The 20,738-nt window shown below is 36.1% G+C and overlaps 1 protein-coding gene across 1 annotated transcript in view; it reads left to right on the top strand.

Moving 5' to 3' along the window:
* ODF2L (outer dense fiber of sperm tails 2-like) overlaps window positions 1-20,738 on the top strand; it is a 93,015-nt gene that overhangs the window by 27,787 nt on the left and 44,490 nt on the right. The window contains exons 4-7 of the mRNA XM_006898381.1: window positions 2,240-2,302; window positions 2,434-2,505; window positions 7,963-8,079; window positions 17,380-17,565. Coding sequence (XP_006898443.1) covers window positions 2,240-2,302; window positions 2,434-2,505; window positions 7,963-8,079; window positions 17,380-17,565 — 438 coding nt within the window. The remainder of the gene's footprint in view (window positions 1-2,239; window positions 2,303-2,433; window positions 2,506-7,962; window positions 8,080-17,379; window positions 17,566-20,738) is intronic.

Below are 20,738 nucleotides of genomic sequence, written 5' to 3'. Positions count from 1 at the left end.
CTCTATTTGCAACTTTTTGAGAAAGCGCCATACTGCTTTCCACAGGGGTTGCACCATTTTACACTCCCACCAACAGTGAATCAGGGTTCCAGTTTCTCCGCAACCTCGCCAGCATTTGTTGCTTGTTGTTCAAGATTCTTAACCTCTTAATCTGTAAGGAATTTTATGTAAGATATTGTGTGCATTTGTTCAATACTAAAACTCTATGTGAATTATTTTTATTTCCTTCTGATTATTATTCTAATTATTAGAGCAAATTAACTTTTGTGATAGGCTGAAAAATCTTGAGCTTATAACAAATCCATTTGGATCATTTAGTTATTTTTGCATTCTCATACATTATTTTTCCAGAACTGTAATAATTCTCTAGTATTACATTTTTTAAGTTAAAAAACTTCATGCTTGTTATAGAAAATATACACAAGTGAGGAAATAGTCGTTCCTTTGATCTTGGCAACCTAATGACAAGTCACTGTTAATTTTGCTCTGTACATTTTCCAGTGTTTTGTTTGCTGACTCTATTTATATTATGTATGTATATGTTTGTTACTTTAGAAAAAGTGTTGTATTCTCATTGTTTTGTAACCTGAATTTCATATTTAATACTATATCATCAGTATTTTCTGCTATATTAAATATGTTTTGGATGTTGTTGTTATGTGCCATTGAGTCAACTACACCCCATAGCAATCCTATGAACAGCAGATTTGAACCCTGTTCTATCCTGTGCCATCCTCATATTTACTGATACATTAGAGCCCATTGAGGCAATTATTGTGTCAATCTACTGAGTCAAGGCTCTTCTCCTTTGCAGACCCTCCACCTTTCTGAGCATCATGTCTCACCATCAATGGAGCAGCAACATTCATTGACATTTTGGATAGGACTATTTTTAATCAGGCTTTGAACGGATTTATTCTGATACCTCCTTGTAGAGAATTTGTATTTTGACTCAGAAATACTAAATCAGAATACATTTTGACAAGATTCCTAGGATGATCTTGTTAAAATGTATATTCCCCTGGCCCCCGGCAAAGGCTCCTGTAAACCGAAATGGTATAAAACTATTGTTATTATTGTTATGTACCATCAAGTCACTCTGGAGACTAAGGTGCGTCTGATACAGGCTATGATTTTTGCAGTCACTTGTTATGCATCAGAGAGTTGGACAATGACTAGGGAGGACAGAAGGAGAATTGATGCCTTTGAGCTGTGGTGCTGGAGAAGAGTATTGAATGTACCATGGACTGCCAAGAAAATAAACAGATTCATCCTGGAGAGGGTTAAATCAGGCTGCTCTTTAGAGGCAAGGATTCTGGGGTTTCGTCTGACATACTTTGGACATGTTGTAAGGAGGGAGAGGTCCTTGGAGGCAGACATCATGCTTGGGAGGGTGGAGGGACGGCGCAGGAGGGGAAGACCCTCTATGAGGTGGATTGATTCAGTGACTGGGGTAATTGGGATGGGTGTGTCAGAGGCAGTGCGATTGGCACAGGATAGAGCAGGGTTTAGGGCTATTGTACATAGGGTCTCTATGAGTCGCAAGCAACTCGATGGCACAGAACAACAGCAACCATCAAGTTGGAACTGGCTGATAGCTGACCCTCCAGCGGGTTTTTAGAGGCAGTGAGTCACACATGGGAATTGCCCACCATCCTCCCTCAGGGCAGCTAGTGGATTCAAACTTTGTTCCTTTGGGATGGCAGCGTAACTTCTTGCTGCTAAGCCACTAATTCTCCCAGATATTAATATTAGCCTTTCATAAAAGCAAGGGAGCTCTAGTGCTTAGTAGTAAGGAGCTACACTGACATCCCAACAGCAGGCTGTTCACATCACTAGTTGCTCTGTGGGAGAAAGATAGTCTCCTATTCTATGATTTACTGCCTCTGAAAACACACTGGAGGGTCAGCTTGAGTTGATTGGGTGGCATGTAACAATAATAATGTTAATTAAAAACAAAGATGCATAAAACAAACTTTTGAAACTCAGCAGATTCTAGTATTCCATTGATTTCTACTTTCTGATACATTCTTTAGATATTACTTTAGTAAACTAGCCAATTTCAGAAAGTGTGGGCAAATGAAGATTTGGAGAACTTGGGAAAATTCTGTAGATAACTTTTTGAAATATCCAAACTGTTTATTACTGTTCAAAATATTTTCTTGAGTGATGATTAGTTTTTACTTTCTGATGTAGAAATATAATTTATGAACACTGATGAGTGATATTTTTATCACAGGTAGGGGATATTTCATCCAGTGTGTTGTTGGAGAAGCTAACTAATAATGAAAGTCAAAATTCTGTAAGTTTTTTTTTTTTTTGTAGCTGCTTGTCTCTGGCTTTTTATTTTGTTTTGATATTGCTTACTTTTTTAAAGTAGCTATTGTTACCCAAGGTGTTTTCATTCTAACTTTCACATTTTATTTGCTGAAGAATCTTAAGAAGGAGGTACTCGAGAAGGAGATATATATCCAAGAACTTTCGAATGTGTTTCAGAATGAAAAGGTAAGCCACTTGTTATGATTTTTGAGCCTAATTCATTACTGTTTTCTTAATATTTTCCTTCCCTGCCCCCTGTCTTTACACTTCACTATCCCCCTGACCCCATATTCTTGATATTCGTGCTGCCGAATGAGCACTGACCCCATATCCTTGGAAAGAGATATATAAAAGTTTACGAAAATCCAAGATTTGATTATAATAATATTATATAGTAGTTTTATATATCAAATAACATTTTTTCTTTCTTTTTCCCCTTCTAATAATTTATTGGTTTGCATGCAATAATTTATATACATTGTGCTTTATTCATATACATTATAGTTTATACTATCTCACTGTATTTCATGCATTCATATTCCTTGTATTTTGTATAATGAGTTACTATTGATATAAACCTGTTATTACTCCATCTTTTTAAATTACCATTGAATCCCTTCATCCTCTCATCCACCCACTAACCTCTGTCATCCTAGTGATTTCCATCCTTCTTCCATTTTTTAACCCCTTCCCCTTTTGAGCATTTATACACATCTTCCTAAGTTTTCTATATTTTTATATTTCTGTATTTTTTTATTTGATTATTTTTTGTATGTGTACCATCAAATCGGATCTGACTGGTATGGGAGGAGATTGCCCCTGCTTCTCCAGCAGAGCATCTGGTGGATTTGAACTGCATACCTCTGAGATTACAGTAGCTATCCTTCTTTTTTAAAAATAGTTGTCTTATTTTATTATCTGTCCTTGTTGAGACTGAGTTATTTCATTCAGCATAATGCTTTCTAGACTCGCCCATGTTATATGGTATTTTATGAAATTGTTGTTCTTTGGTGCTGTGTAGCATTCCATTTTCTGAATGTACCACAGTTTCTCAATCCATTTGTTGCAGATGGGCTTTTGTACTCTTTCCATTTTCTTGCTTTGCTATTGTGAGTAATGCTGCTCTGAATATGACATACATATGTGCTCGTATGTATGTAGGTGAACATGAGTATTCATGTCTCAGTTCTAATTTCCTTGGAGAACACTCCTAGCAATGGAATAGGTGAATCATGTGGGAATTCTTTGTTCAGCTTTTTGTGGAAAAGCCAGACTTCCTTCCTGAGTGGTCATATCATTTTACAATCTCACCTACAGAGAGTGAGAGTTCAATCTACATCCTTTCTGGTATTTATTATTTGCTGTCCTATTAAACTTTGCTACTGAAGTGAGATAGTATCTCATTGTTGTTTTGATTTGCATTGGATTTGTTGTTCTGATTGCCAGTGATTCTGAACTTCTCTTCATATGTCTGTGGCCATCTGAATGTCTTTTTGTGAAGAGCCTTTTCATGTCTTTTGCGACTTGGTTCTTTTGACTATTTTGTTATTGGGTTGTTATTAATCTTTTTCTTGTGGAGGCCTTGTAGTATTCTATAAAATTTTGTTGTGTGACCCTTTTTTGAGATATTATTGCCAGTATTTCTCCCATTTTCCCCCCTTAGCTGTAGATTTTCTTTTTACCCTATTGGGAAAAGTTTTCAATGTACAAAGAGACTTAATGCTTGGAAGGTCTTATTCATCAATTTTATCCTCTCTTGATTGTGTGTTTGTGAGTATGTTTGCAAGTCTATTTATGCCATAGGCTAAAGCTTTGTTTTGTTACCGTTCTGTCTCTGATGATTCTTATAGTTTGAGTTTTAGCTCTGTCTCTAATTTCTTGAGTTGATTTTTGTGTATAGTGTGAGAGGTGGATCCTGTTTCAGTTTTCTGCAGGTTCAATTTTGCCAGTTTCATTTGTTGAAGTGGATATAGTTTCCCCATTTAATAAGTTTTGATACCTTGTCAAATACTAGTTGACTGCAGATAGACTTCTGGGTTCTTGACTCTATTCCTTTGGGCTGTGTGTCTGTTGTACCTATATAATTTTGTTTTAATTGCTGTGGCTGTGCAGTAGATTTTGAGATCAGGGAATGATCTGTTGGATTCTATCGACCACAATTTTATCAAGGATTTTTGCATCTGTGTTTGTGAGAGATAATGGTCTATTGTTTTTTCTTTTGGTAATATATTTACCTGAATTTGTTATTAGGATTATGCTTATTTTAGAAAATGAGTGTAGAAATGCTCCCCTTTGAAAAAAAAAGAATTTAAGTAGGTTTGATGATAGTTTGGTAGAATTTACCAGTGAGCCTTCTGGGCCAGGACTTTTTTTTTTGATCCTTTTATATCCTTGCTGTTTCTTGTTTTGTGGTATGTCTATTCAAATGTCCTACATTTGTCAGTGTCAATCTGGGTAATGTAGAGGTTTCTAGAAATTTGTCTATTTCATCTAGATTTTTAAATTTTTCATAAGATTGTGTTATTATAAATTTAATCTGATTCTGTTGTGATGTTACATCTTTCATTTCTTACTCAAGTTATTCTTATCTTTATTTCCTTTTGTTAAGTTTACCAGATGTTTGTCTATTTTATTGAGTTTTTCGTCTCAATGGTTTTCCTGTTGCTATTCCATTTCAGCTCTTGTTCTTATATTTTCTTTCCTCTCGAAGTTGTGGGATTAGCTTGTTCTTTTTTTCTATTTGCTGAAGGTGTTGAGTTGGTTTTTTTTAAAAATTTTTATTTTATTATTTTGTGTGTGTGTACCGTCAAATCAGATCTGACTGGTACAGGAGGAGATTGTTCTTCCTTCCTCAGCAGAGCATCTGGTGGTTTCAAACAGTGCACCTCTGGGATTGCAGTGCAACTTCTTGCCACTAGGCCACCAGACCTCCCCTGAGTTGTTTATTTTGCTCCTTCTTTTTTTTTATGTGTTTGTCTATTGCTCTGAACTGCCCCTAGGACTGACTGTCTTAGTTGTATCCCTGAAGTTTTGATCTGTTGTGTTTTTAATTTGTTTCAAGGAACTTACAGATCTGTTAAATTTCTTTCTAGTTGGCCTATCATTTTACTGAGAGTGGTGAGTGTGGTGCTATCCATTTCTTTCTTGAAATCTATTGTTAACCATTGTTTTATATATTTTGCAGGTCTGTAATTTGGAGCATAGATATTAACTAAGGTTATGTCTTTTTTATCTGTTTTGCCTTTAACCCTTCCATATTTTTAATGATTTTCATCCTAAAATCTGTTTTATCAAGATTAATATTGCCGCTTCTTCTTTTTTGTGGATGCTTTTTACTTGATATCTTTTTTCTTCCACATTTTGTTTTTGGTTTATTTTTTTTCCTTGTTTCTTAGATGTGTCTCTTGTAGTCAACATATTGATGGGCTTGAGGGTTTTTTACCAATTCTGCTACTCTTTTTGAGGTTATTTTTACCCATTCTGCTACTCTTTTTCTCTTGTTTGATGTATGTGAGACATTCACATTAAGTGTGGTTATTGACGGCTAGTGTTTACTGTTGCCTTTTTGATGTGTTCCATTTTCTGTTGTCCCTGCTTACTTTGGTCCATCTACTTTCTTTTGCTGTCTCTGTGTGAAGGACTCCCCTTAGTATTTCTTGTAGAGTTGGTCTTGTGTTCACGAATTTCTTAAGTTCCTCCTTCTCTGGAAATGACTGAATTCCTCCTTCATATTTGATGGACAGTTTTCTGCGTATAGGATCCTCCTTTGGCAGTTATTTTTGTTCAGTTTTCTATATATGTCATCCTCTTGCCTCTTGCTCATATGATTTCTGCTGAGAAGTTAGAGCTTAATTTAGTTAGTTCTGCTCTGTAGGTGATTGTGTTTTCCTCATGATGCTTTTCACATTCCATCTTTAGCTTTGATTTTAGAGAATTTAACTGTGCTGTCTTGATTTTTTTTCTCTTTTGGGATCTACTCTGTTTGGAGTTCACTGAGTTTCTTGAATGTGGTTTTTCTTATTTTTCATAATACCTTGGAGATTTTCTTCTAGTACTTTCCCCCACTATTTTCTCTGTGCTTACCCAGCTCCTTCCTGTTCTGGAATTTTGATCATATGTATTGTGTTCCATTTGATGTTAACTCATGTGATTCTAATATTTTCTTCATTTTCCTTATATATTTTCTCTGGGGTGTTTTTTTTTTTCTATTAAGGTCTCTTTGTGGTTCTTATTGTTTCTTGACTCTTTGTTCCATCAGTTGTATTTTTTTACATTTTTATTGATATTTTAACAAAAGTTTAAAGAAAATTTGGATTTCCAGTCATTCATTCGTGCACATCTTCCTTCTACCCCACCCTCCAGTTTGCTGCTTTTTTCTTTCTTTCTTTCTTTTTGCTCCTACAGAATGTTGGAGGATTCTGCCATACCATTTCAGTCTTAATATTCTGGATTTCTTTTTCATGAATTTCTGTTGTTTCTAGTACTATATTGGTTGTACCCTTTCTGTCTTGTAGTTTTTCTTTTAATTTTTGTGCCTATTTATTTATGGTTTCAATTCCTCCATCATTTCCTACTTCCTCAGTAGTAGTTCATGTAAGTACATGTTGATATATTTCTTTTGCCTCTTTGTCTCTGAAATATTCATTTTGTCCGCAATCTGGTCTTTCTAAGGAGAAGGCTTGCTTTGTTTTTTCATAATATTTGAAGTTGTCTGCCCCTTTCTTGACATTATGTAAAGTTCTTCTTGTTTTATGTGAGATAGTTTCTGTTGTCTGCATAGGTTGTTGACAGAACCTTATCTTTATGATGGTATTGATAAGTTGCAGACTAATTATTGCTTCCATTCAGTTTCCCAGTGTCAATCTTCACTGCTGGTCATCTGTGTGGGTTTTTCTCATTTTGCTGTGGCAAGCTTCTCATCTGGCTGTCCTTTGAGGAACAGGGCTTTGGTCTCTCCTTTTGTCCCAGCTATGGTAAACCCATGTCTCTGTCCTGTCCTATAGTTCTATTGGGTGTGGAGTGGTTTTCCTGAGGTGTAGGCGAAGTCTCAGGAGTGCTACCTTGGATATATTGCTTGGGGAAAAGGCCCAGAAAAAAAAAAGTCCCAACAGTTCAGTCCCCAAGTACTAGTAGGTGCTAATATCAGACCTGCTTACCTTTAGTTATGTGTTTTTGTTTGTTTGGTTTATTTTTTAAATTAGATTTTATGTTGTATAATGAATCAGCTAAGGTATGTGGCATAAATCACTTTTATTTTTCCTGTTTATTTTTAAATTTTTTTTTAATTTAAGTGAAAGTTTATAAATTGTAGTGGCTTTTCATTCAGTCATTTATATGACTGGCATAAGTCACTTTAAATTAGTAACTGTGTAAGTGTGTGTTCCATTTCAAATTAGGGATAATGTAAGCCATTAAATAATTTTTGTATTTATAAGAAATTTTTTTAAGTGTTCATATCTGTAGCCTTTGGAGAATAGAGGGTAATTTTTTAAAAGAGAGAGGTATGAGGATCCATTAAATAAAGGATAAGGAGAAAACTTATCATAGGTTTGCATTAGTTGTGTGTGCATGTGGTGGGGGAAATGTAAAATTATTGGAAAATTATTATTTTTTTAATCTGCTTTTTCCTCTTCTCTCTTACAGGCAAATGCTTTGAAAGCAAACCGTTTTTCACATTCAGTTAAAGTTGTACATGAAAGACTGCAACTCCAAATTAATAAAAAAGAATCAGAGAATGAGAAATTGAAAGAATATGTAAAGGTTGTAAAATATTCATGAATTTTTATAGTTTATATGATAAAATAATGCAAGGCTATAAAGCCACTTGAATATTCTGGAATGTCATGTTATGGGGGGAAAACACCTTCAGTCTTGAGTATTGCCATGGGTAATATATATAATACATACATAAGGCACGTATTTAGGTTTCTGACCAATCTAAAGATTTCAGATGTCAGTATAAAAATATTCTCTTTTTTATACAGCATTATTGGAAGAATTTGTAGAGATAGAATTACTTGAACTTTTTCCTCATTTTACAAGTTATTTATGTTTATTATAGAAAGTGTATAATTTCTAAATTAGGGAGAGTACCAAGAAGAAAATAGAAGAACTGTAGAAAGACACTGACATTTTTGTGTTGTTCTTCTTAGGTGCTATCAAGTTGGTCCCCACTTAGAGTGGCCCTATGCAGCACAGTCTGCGGCCCTTCATGGGTCACCCTCATCGTCAGTCGTTATGTTTGAGTCCATTGTTCCAATCTGCCTCACTGACGATCTTCTTTTTCACTAACCTACTGTACAAATCATGATGTCTCTCTCCAGGGCCCGTTTCCTCTTGACATGTCTTCACTACATGAAACAAAGTCTAGCCTTCCTACCTTGAAAGGAGCGTATTGGCTCTATTTCTTCCAAGGCAGGTCTGATTGATTTTCTGGCAATCCGTTAGGTTTTTGCCGACAGTAATTCAAATGTCTCAGTTCACATGTGTGTGCAGCTTTCTGACATCAAGTCAATTCTGATTTTGAGCAACCAACTAGGGCAGAGTAGAACTGCTCTTCCTTCAGGTTTCTAAGGCTGTATATTTTCACAGAAGCAGACTGCCTCGTCTTTCTCTCAGACTGCATCTGGTGGATTCAGAAAATCCATCATTCTGCTTAGCAACACATTGGTAGTACCACCCATGTTCCTCACCTACAAATGAGGTGGTTGAAAAGACTATGGCTTGGGTAATGTGCACCTTAGGCCTCAGAGTGGCATCTTTGCTTTTTAACATTTAAAGAAGTCTTTTGAAGTGCATTTGCCCATTGCAATTATCATTCTTTGTTTTATATTTATACAGACATGCATAATAATATATGTATTTAGTAAACAGGCACTACTTTTTAAAATATTTTTGTGTTTGTTACGAATAGCAGTACTTTTAAAATCCATTAACTTAGCTTTGCCTTTGAGGTACATGAGTAATCCCCTTATTCTAAACTTTCAGCAATTTATTAAGAGGAATTGCTTTGGTTTAAACTAAATCGTTTCGGTAGCCTTTTGAAGGTCTCACAGTTACTTGAGATCATAATTTGAGGTCACTGTGACATGGACACAGACTGTCTGTCGTTTCTTCTGCCATAGGAAAAGCAGTGTTGCGCTTTTAGAGACATACACAATGACTTTGTACCCCACTGAGTGTGGAACCCCTAATTTAGAATTTTGGTTGGTTTTGCACTCCTGAATCATAGCAGAGGACTGAGATCTTCTCTGTAGCACATGTTTCAAGATTGCCCACAGAGTGACTCTTGGCAAAAAAGCTTTTGCCCCATAAGAAGGCAGACTTAATGGAGAATGTAAAATGTCAAGTGTCTTGTTCACTACAAGTCCTTCTAAGCCCTTTCCTCCCTTGGCTCCTATGTCATGTGGCAATGCAGAAGACCTGGACATGGTATTGCCTTGTTCTGTCATGGTAAATAAAAGACCAGTTCATGTGATTTATTAGATAATCATTGGATACAATTTAATTTCTATACAATGACTATAACAATATACTCCAGCAAAGCAGAAATTGTGAGGATTACTCAGGATCAGGCAGTGTTTCTGTTTACATCAGGCCCTTCTGAGTTGGAACTGACACAATGGACCATGCAACACTATTATTTAATTGTTGTTGTTGTTGTGTACCATTGAGATGGAACTGACCCGTAGTTGACCCTCCAGAGGGTTTTCAGCGGCAGTTAATCACACCTAAGGAGATTGCCTATCTGTGTCCCTTGAAGCAGCTGGTGGGCTCGAAACCTCCTGCCTTTGAGATTGCAACACAGCTTCTTGCTCCTAGGCCACCAGAGTTCCCTTTTATGTCATTATGTTTCAAAATAGCAGTTATGGGAAATTCTCAATAATATTTTCCACTTAAAATATTATGGTGTTTTGTGTCTGATGCTGCTTGCTTCTGTTCAACAGTGGGCCTGGATGTGTAATTGACTGTTGGTTTATGCTGTCTTAAGAAAGGGGGAGATATCCAACTGACTCCACTAGTGAGACTTTAGTTAGTACATCTACAAGGTTCTGTTCAAGTAAATTATTTTTGAGATGTTAAAAAACAACAACTAGGTTGATGTTGTTTTTAGGTGCTATTGAGTTGTCTTCAACTCTTAGTGACCTTAGGAACATCAGACTGAACATTGCCCTAACCCATCCTGCACCATCCTCACAATTTCTGCTATGCTTGAACCCACCGTTACCAGTCATTGTGTCAATCTGTTTTGCTGAAGGTCTTCCTCTCTCTGACCCTCTTTTTCCAAGGACTGTGTTCACTTCTGACAAATGCTTTAAGAACAGGACACAAAGTTTTCACCGTCTTAGTCTCTAAGGAGCACCCTGGTTACACTTCGTCCAAGATAGACTTATTGGTTTTTTTGCAGTCCATGGGATCTTCAGTGCTCTTCTCCAACACTACAACTCAAAGGCATCAGTTCTGTCCTAATTATTCATTGACCAACTTTCAGATGCATAGAAAGTCATTGAAAAGATTCTGAGCTGGATCAGATGTGCTTTATTCTTTTAACTGATGTTAAGTAAATTGAATGGAATCCTTTCTCTATATACACAATAATCAGGGTGGAAAAGAATGTAGAGCTAAAATTGTTAGATTTTTGCTCAGACTTTTTCTTAATTCTTTGAGTTCAGACTCCTTTTAAAATGTTGTTTAAAAATGTTTTTAAAATGTTACATTTATAATTATTTAAAATAAGCTTCATTAAGTTGTTTCTTTTTTAATATTCCTTCTCTTACACATACACATTTGGGATATAAGGCAGATGGAGGTCAAAATTTATTTCTTCAGTATAGTTTTAGCAATATTTTTCTAGAGTTGCAACAGTGAACTCCGTATACAACATAAATATCAGTTTTAGCTATATAAATTAAGTCAGTTCCTTGTATTATTGTTAAATTACATCATAATTCTCTGAAAATGTGCTTTGGAGAGTTATACTTGGGACCAATTTTTCTTTCTCCAGCTTTGTAATGTAGAAATTATAATATCTTCGACATTTTAAGAGATACAGAATGAATCGTTATTTTAAATATGTGCTATGAATTACAAGTGAGGTTGTCTTCCCCGGAACCTTGTGTAGCTATACCATCTGTTAATTAATGGTGCAATGCTGACACCCTGTGGTGTTTTAAAGGAATGACAGCTATATCCTGTGATGGTTCTCACAGAGAAACTTTTTTTTTTATTTTATTTTTTATTTTTAACTTTTTTTTTTTACAGAGGTTTTGGATTTCCATTCATTCATTGCCGCAGTTTTCTCCCTGCCCACCCCTCCCCACCAGCTCGCTTCCCCCTCCGAAGAGAGAGAGAGAGAGAAAAAAAAATTCCTTCATTAGTATACAATTCCCCCATCCCCTACCCCGAGTACACTTCTCTATGCAACCTTAATTCTGGATTCCTGTGCTAACCATAATAATCATATATCACTTCTAATCTGTTCTTTCCCTCATCTGTTTCAATACAATATACATAATTTATCCAGTTTTTCCTGTCATACCCTCACCCTGATGTCAGACCCATTCTACAACAGTGGCACCATGCAGTATTTGTCCCTTTGTGACTGAGATATTTCACTCAGCATAATGTCCTCCAGGGTCACCCACTTTGAATAATATTGCATAAGTTCCTTGTTTTTCAATGCAGCGTAGTATTCCATTGTGTGAATATACCACAGCTTCTCTATCCATTCGTTTGTTGATGGGCCCTTAGGCTGCTTCCAACTCTTTGCTATTGTAAACAAAGCTGCAATAAACATGGGTGTGCATATATCTGCTTGGATGGCAGACATGGTCTCTCTGGGGTATATTCCCAGTAATGGGATTGCTGGGTCAAATGTTATCTCTATTTGCAATTTTTTGAGAAAGTGCCACACCGCCTTCCACAATGGTTGTTGCACCATCTTACATTCCCACCAACAGTGAATAAGGGTTCCAGGTTTTCCACAACTCGCCAGCATTTGTTGCTGGCTGTTCTGTTAAACTTTGCTATTCTGACTGGGGTGAGATGATATCTCATAGTTGTTTTGATTTGCATCTCTCTTAGAGCTAGGGATTTTGAACATTTCTTCATGTGCTTGTTGGCCATCTAAATGTCTTCTTTGGTGAAGTGTTTTTTCATATCCTGTGCCCATTTTTCTATTGGATTCTTTAGTTTTATCTTGTTGTGGTGCTCAAGTATTTTATAAATTCTAGATAGAAGTCCCCCATGTGACATGTCATTCCCAAACACTTTTTCCCAGTCTGTGGCTTCCTTTTTTACCCTGTTGGAGAAGTTTTTGGATGTGCATAGGGATATATCCTGTGATAGTTCTCACAGAGAAACACTCTTTAGCTTTATTCTATCTTGTCTGTCAACAGATTATTTTAGCATTGTTTTTCCTATTTTCTTACCAAAATGGAGATTTTTTAAAATTTTAATGAGTTTATAAAGAACTATTTTGATATGTATTTCTTGATCTCAGTCTTAATAAAAGTTAAGAAGTATACATCTTTTTAATTGTATGGTTAAGTATGACAGCCCTTTTTTTTCTGTTTTACTGTGATACCTTTGACATAATTTTTTTTAATTAAGATAACTGAAAAAGGGAAAGTCAAAACTTAAATTCTGTGATAATTTTTTCTCATATGTTGCTCTTGTTGTTATGTGCCTTCGAGTCGTTTGCGATTCATAGCGACCATATGTACAAGAGCTCTAAATGCTGTTCTATCCTGTGCCAACCTCATAGACTTTTTTTTTAAATTTGAGGAAAAGTTCAAAAATCGTGCTAGGTTTTCTCATTCAGTTATTAATATATCTTTTAGTTGATAACATAGTAACTACAATTACAGTAGATCATGCATATACATTTTTGTAACGTTAATTACAATAGATTAAAATAATCAACTAGTTGCAGTGTCTGATCAGTGTACTTTATCTTGTCTTATTCCGTTCTCCCAGCTTAGTTATTTATTATCTTTTATTCCCCTCTCCCTCGTGTCTCATCACTAGTTCTCATCCAAATTTACTTCTTTCTGTAGCTTTTTTATACTAGTGGTTTTATACTATAATAATCCCTTTTGACAAACTGATTTTACTTAGCATCATTTCCTCTAGAAGCATCCCTTCTGTGCGGTGTTTCATGCTTCTCTGTGGTGGTGCTAATTTCTTGTTCTGTCTATTCTTTAGTGTTGAGTTAAGATGATATGTGGCTTTCCCTGCCATTTCTTTCATTGCTATTAGTGTTTTCTGAATCTTTATGATTTTCTTATTTTTTATTTTTTTTACTTGAGTGAAGGTTTATAAATCATAGTAGTTATTTATACAGTTACTCATAGATGTGCCCTCTCAAGTTGGAACTGACTCATGGCTGACCCTCCAGTGGGCCTCCAGAGGCTATAATCTCATGGGAGGAGAAGCACATCTTTTTCCTTCTGACCAGCTGGTGGATTAGAACCCTGTGCCTTTGGGTTGAGAGGACAGTTTCTTACCCCCTAGACCATCAGAGCTCCCTTGTAGAATTTTGGTTTTAACAGTTGTCCTTGATTAATTTGGGTTTTTAACAATTACCATTGATTAATACAAATTTCTAATCAGCCCTTTCTTTTTATCCAACTTATCTGTTTATTGAGTGTGACTCCCTTTTCCCTTCTTTCCTATCCCTGTTATCCTGTCAAGATTGATTCTGAGTGTAAACCTTTCCTTTGCACTTTATAATAATGGTCGTTGTATTTTGGTGACTACCTTATATCCACTTTCCATTTCCCTATATTACTTTCTAAATTCATCCACATTGTGTAGTATTTCACAATTTCTTGATCATTTTTTTAGTGCTGTGTAAGAATCTGTTATGTGAATGTACTAGAATTTTCTTAGCCATTTGTCCATTGATGAGCACTTGAGTTGTTTTCACCTCTTTGCTAGTGTAAATAATGCTGCAGTAAACATGGGTAAACGTGTGTATATTAGCTTGTGTCACAGATCTTATTTCTTTGGGACGTATACCTAGTAGTGGGACTACTGGTTGCATAGCATTTCTATTTCCGTCTTTCTAAGGAATGATCATCATTCATTCTGATGGAAGATTACTTATTTTCTTGGAGATTGCTTTATAAATCACTATCACCTGAAGCTTCTTTTCCGACAGCTGTATCTCCATTGCACTCAGTGGAAGTAAATGGCATTCTTGAAATAGGTCAGAATCTCCTTGTAGTGAAAGCAAACCCACACACATGCAAGATGATGGACACAAATTCCTTCCTACTTTGTATTTATTTTCAGCACCTGTTCTGTGTGCTTTTTAACCTCTACCTATTGCACTGTTGTGACTTGTTGGCCATTATATGATTTTTGTACGGGGGAAAAAGCTTTCTTTTAGAAATCAGCATACTATTCTTTTTTAAATCTGGAGAGAAGATATTATGGTGACTGAAAATATGGTCAAATGTCATATATAAAATGTATAAAAGCCTTGCTGTCCTGTCTACCATATTACATTTTATATTGGCTGGAAATATTAAAGATTTTCATTTGTGTAACTCTAATTTCTGTCAAGGTGTCATGGATTTTTAAAATTAGTATTTCATTGCAAATGTCTCAACATTGGTTCATTTTCATCAAGACCATTATTAATCAAGTAAATAAATTCAATAGCCATTTGGGAGGAAAAAAGTTGATTTTTTAATTTTTTAAAATACATTATTTCCTTGAAATAATGAAAGATCCTTATTACCAGTGAATAAAGAATTGGTTTAGGTAGCTCTTCAAAGTCTAGAAGTAACAACATGCTTTGTTTCCAAATAGCTTTGTGTTTGTCACCCTTACAAATTTATCACTCCTAAGTGTCCAAGGGGAGGCAGGAGTGGCATCCACTTCCGAAATGGCTTGCCTCCGGAAACTCTATGTACGAACAGTGCTCAGGCCGTTCGTTCATAGGATCACTATGAGTCGTCTATGACTCAACGGCATCAAACAACAACAACAACAACAACATTTATTCTGAAGTGCAACCAGGGTGCTTCTTAGAGGCAAGGCGTGTTGTCAGGCAGGACCAATCCTTGGAAAAAGACATCATATGGAAAGGTGAGGATCAGAGCAAGAGAGAGCCCTTGAACAAGATAGGTTGACACAGTGACTGTGACCATGGGTTTGAGGACGTGAGATATTGTAAAGGTGGCATAGGGTAGGGAAAGTTTCCGATCTGCTGTTTATGAGTTGTAATTGACTTGACAGCACAGAACAGCAACAACAATAACAGTTTATCTTGAAATCTCCGTGACTTCTACATTTAGCAGTTTTGTAACTGCACTTCTTGTTCTCTCTTTTTGCTTTGTAGTTGTTGTCATGTACAGTCTGGTATCTCTTATCTCATGCTTTTGTGTATTATACCTTGTATGATGCTGTGTCCAGGCTAGTTTCTGAATGATGTTGTCTTGTATGTTAATTTTGGAAGATGTCATTGGATCTCAGCTCCAAACAACTCCCATTAGGATTTCTTGTAAGGTTGGTCTAGTTTTCATGGATTCCCTTGGTTTCTGTTTATGTAGAAATATTATATTCATTCTCTTTTGTAAGTAGGACTGCTATTCAAAATGATCTTGTTAACCTATTTACAATTCTGTGCTCAGTTTGTCTTCTTATTCAGTATTCTCCATCTGTTACTTCTCTCAGTCAGTGTTTGAAGTGCTTCTTATCTTTTCCGTTTGACCCTCACAGTTCCAGAATTATACTCTGTATTTGCTATCATGGTTGAAGAGGGTCGTGGGCTCCTATCTACCTAGTCTGCTGTCTTACTCAGAGGTCCTTTCTCTATTACACAGCTTTCAAAATATTTGTAAAAGCATTAAAGAATTATCTTTAAAATGCCTTGAAATAAAACCAGTAGAACCATACTAAATCATATTCATCATTCATTCAGCTTGTTTGGGGTTTTTCTTTTGTCAAGGAATCTACCGAAAGATATCTATGCTGTTTAACACTGTAGGCATATTTATGTTTCTGATAACTATTAATTGATATAAACTTGCATTTACTTTTGAGTTCTTAAATTTACTGCTTATTGACTAAAACAGTGTTTTTACTGACCTAAATGTAACTTAAATGTCAAGGTCTATCTCCTAATTCTAGCAAATTAAACCTTACTACATAAAACTATGTTCACTGTGTCTGTATCCCCCATGACTTAGATTTTGATCATACCGCTGTTAAACTTTTATCTTTTTGAACTGAAGAATCATAATAAATTTGAAAGTTACCAATTCCTTTGAGCTTTGCATATGTAGTAGATTATCTCCAGTTCAGAGCTGAACAATGACTAATGATGGCAGAAGAAGAATTGATGCCTTTAAGTTGTAGTGTTGCAGAAGAGTCTTGAACATATCATGAACCACCAAGAAAACAAGTAGATCTGTCTTGGAAAGAGTGAGTGAAGCCAGGTTTCTTCTTGGAGGCTTGGATTTTGAAGCTCCGTCTCACATATTTCGGGCACGTGGCCAGGAGGGACCAGTTCTTGGAGAAAGACATCAGGCTCAGAAGGGTGGAGAGATAGTGCAGGAGAGGAAGGTCCCAGATGAGAGGGACTGTTACAGTAACTGGGGCAATGAGGGTAGATGTGTTGGAGTCAGTGAGATTGGGTCAGGACAAGGCAGGCTTCAGAGCCATATACATAGGGTCACTAAAAAGTTGCAGGTGACTCAGTGACACATAACAACAACTAGTACTATGTATAATTTTCTAGATGTGAATATTTTTTAAAATATTATCACAAAAAACCTTTTAATTAAATTAGTGTTTGTATAATAACCAGTAATATAACATTTTAATAAGTAGCTTAATTATATATCAATTTAAAACATATATACGTGTCTATATACTGATATATTTTAAATTTACATTTTCAGCATTATATGTAAACATTACTGAAATATTATTCCTTTACTGTCTTGCTTTTTGTTAACCTGTAATTGTTTTGATAATCCTCCTACCTGTCCAGAAGATTTTTTAATGTATTTTATGAGGTTTATTAATTGTTGGTAATTTTTTTAGACCTTAGAAACCAAGATAGCTGAATGGAATTTGCAAATGAGAAAGAGTAAGCATGAAGCTGTATTAATCAAAGAATCAGGAAGGCTGAAAGCTGTAGCTCTAAAGAAAGCATCTAAAGCTTACAAACAAAGGCTTGAACATTTCACAGAAAACATTGAAAGCCTTACTTCCCAAATTAGAGACAAGGTGAGTGTATATATTCTCTTTTAAAGATACAAACTATGCTTTTTTACTTTTTGAGGAGAAGAGTGAATTGGAGGGGCGCAGGGAGAAAAGTGCAACAATGAATGACTAGAAACCCTAAGTCTCTGTAAACTTTCATTAAAATTAATAAAAAAATAATTAAAAAAAGATACAAACTATGTTCTTAGGTGTATGTGTATTTAGTTTGTGTAATTATGCTTCTCTTAATGCAGTTAATATTCTAAATACTGAGCACTGAACTTTCCTTACACTTTATGCTTTAATGTTCTATCCTCAAAGATGTCAAATTTATATCTTGAATTATACCAGTATTTACTTTGGAACACTGCTTAAGAGAGGTATTAAGCTGTCTCTCTCACTTCACATCCCCCCACCCCATATGAGGCTTGCACACCACCCCACAGAACCTTATACAATCCCCCTATACAGGCTTGCAAACCCTGCCCCCCATACACACACACAACACACACATACAAAAGTTCTCTGGCTGACTAAGTAAGGAAACATTTCACATTATTTCATGAGAATTCTCCCTTGGAAATTCCAGTGTATATTAGCATTTTAAAGGTCCTGAGAAGGCCTTCAGAAATACTGCAATGTAATTAATTCTGCTGAACTCAGAGTCTCCCACACTTAATGTAACCACAGAACTCTTCTTTTCCTCACAAAGCAACTTTTGGAACTGGTTCTGAGGAACACCAGTTTGAGAAATGCTGATTTATGTTATTAGACCATATGACTTTATTCAGTAATTTACTTCATTTAATCTGTGTAATGCGTTTAAACCCATATTCTGACGTAAAGACACCATGTGAAAGATATCTTCGAGTGCAATACAGAGTTGAAAAATGAACTTAGCCCTTTGTTGTTTTTGATGAATTATATTTATTCAATTACCAGTTACTAAAATATTTACCCTTTTTAATGCCTCAATGGTAATCTTAGGAATTTAGATTATAGACCATAGAATTAGTAGATGTTTTTAGAAATGAAAACAGATTTGCTTGAAAGTGTTTGTAAACAAAACAGCTTAGTAATTTATTATCTTAAGAGTTAGCATCTAATACTCTTAATGTTTAACCTACATTCTGAAGAATTTAATTAGATAATGTTCAAAGTTTAAAGGATGAAACTTGGGGAATACCTGAAGATATTGATGAGTGGGGAAAACTAATTGAGACATTAACATTCTTAGAGTTCTTCTATGTAAACAGCATCATCTATGTCCCAAATCATTGTATATAAGAAAGCTCTGTCATTTGTGAAACTTGTGACCTTTGTGAAGTGATTTAACCATTCTAAGTCTCAATGTTCTCATCTCTGAAAGGGAGCATGTGAAGGATTGAATCCTTCCTGTTCCTCCTGCCAAACATATTATGTATTTACAACATACTGACTTTTATGCTTGTGGCTATGATTTCATTTGAAATTGATTGTTTTGATTAGGCTAATAAGGCAAGATTAGTGTTGTTGTTGTTATGTAGCTTCTAAACCCACTCACAGCTAACTCTCTGTTGAGTTTTCAGAGGCAGTAAACTACACAGGAGGAGGCTGCCCGTTTTCTTCCATGGAGTAGCTGAAGTATTCAAACTGCCTGCCTTTGGGTTGGTAGCCCAACTCCTTACCACTAAGCCATCTGAGATCATTATGTGAATGAAACAGGATTACTGTAGGTGTGTTTTAAATCAATCTCTTTAGGGAGCTCTGGAGATGTAGTCCGCAGGGAGTTGCAGTGCTAACCCAATGGCAATACCTCTTTGCCTGTTCTAATCTGCCAACAACTCTGTGGAAGGAAATGGGTAATGTTTTCCTGTGTGATTTACAACATGTTCAGGCCCACTGTCACTGTGTCAATCAATGTTGAAAATCTTCCTCTTTTTTCTATGACCACCTTCTGTAGCATGATATTTTTCCCTAAGAACTGAGCTCTCCTGATCACATGCTTGAAGTATATGAGACAAAGTTTAACCATCCTTGCTTCTAAGGGATGCTCTGATTGCACTACCCCATGTCCTTCTCTTCACCAATACCACAGTTTAAAGGCATCGATTCTTCTTTGGTCCTCTCTAGTCATTGTCTACTTTCAGATACATAGAAAGCAATTGAAAATATCACGGTTTTGATCCAGTGCAACTTTGTCTTAATGTTGTTGGTGGTGGTGGTGGTAGGTGCCATGGTAGTCTACTACAACTCAACCTTTTGGACAACAGATCTCAACTTTGCCCTGCCCTTCACCATCACCATGATCTCTCATACTCATTGTGGTCATCACTGTGTCAATCGATCATACTGAGCATCTTCCTCCCTTTCTCTGGCCCTTCACCTTTCTCTTCATGATGTTACTCTCTACAGATTGGTTCATTCTAAGAAAATGCCCAAAATAAGTGAGATGAAGTTTTACCCTTCTTGCCTGTAAGGAGCATGCTTGTGGCACTTCTTTCAAGACAAGTTTGTTGGCTCTCTTGGCAGTCTGTGGTATATTTTATATCTTTTACCAGCACTGCAATTCAAAGACCTTGATTCTCCTTCAGTCTTCTTTATTCAGTGCCCAGCTTTCAGATTCATAGGAAGCAACTGAAAAGAACATGGCTTAGATCACTGTGCCTTGGTCTTTAAATTGACATTCTTGCTCTTTAGAACTTAAAATTAAATCATTGACCGTTTCAGTCTTTTCTCATGGTGCTTAATGATCCATTTGTGAGAATTTTTGTTTTCCTGATAAGGTGCAACTTACATTGAAGACTGTAGGCTTTGATCTTCCTCGGTAAATGCTTCAAGTCTTCATTTTCTGCAAACAGAGTTGTGTTATCTGCACAACACAGGTTGTTGATGAGTCTTCCTCCAGTTTTGGTGACACACTTCTCCTCATAAAAGCCCAGCCTTCCAGATAATCTGTTCTGCATATGTTGTTGTTGTTGTATGTGCCATCGAGTCGCTTGCGACTCATAATGACCCTATGTACAACAGCCCTAAACTCTGCTCTGTCCTGTGCCAATCGCACTGCCTCTGACACTCCCATCCCGATTATCCCAGTCCCTGAATTAATCCATTTCATAGCAGGCCTTCTCCTCCTGCACTGTCCCTCCACCCTCCCAAGCATGATGTCCTTCTCCAAGGACCAGTCTCTCCTCACAACATGTCCAAAGTATGTTAGA

Source organism: Elephantulus edwardii, unplaced genomic scaffold (genome assembly GCF_000299155.1).
Source record: "Elephantulus edwardii isolate Elephantulus edwardi_28Jun2011 unplaced genomic scaffold, EleEdw1.0 scaffold00227, whole genome shotgun sequence".
NCBI classification, from domain to species: Eukaryota; Metazoa; Chordata; class Mammalia; order Macroscelidea; family Macroscelididae; genus Elephantulus; species Elephantulus edwardii.
Note: the sequence above shows the minus strand (reverse complement) of the source record. Positions and strands in the feature narration are given on the sequence as shown.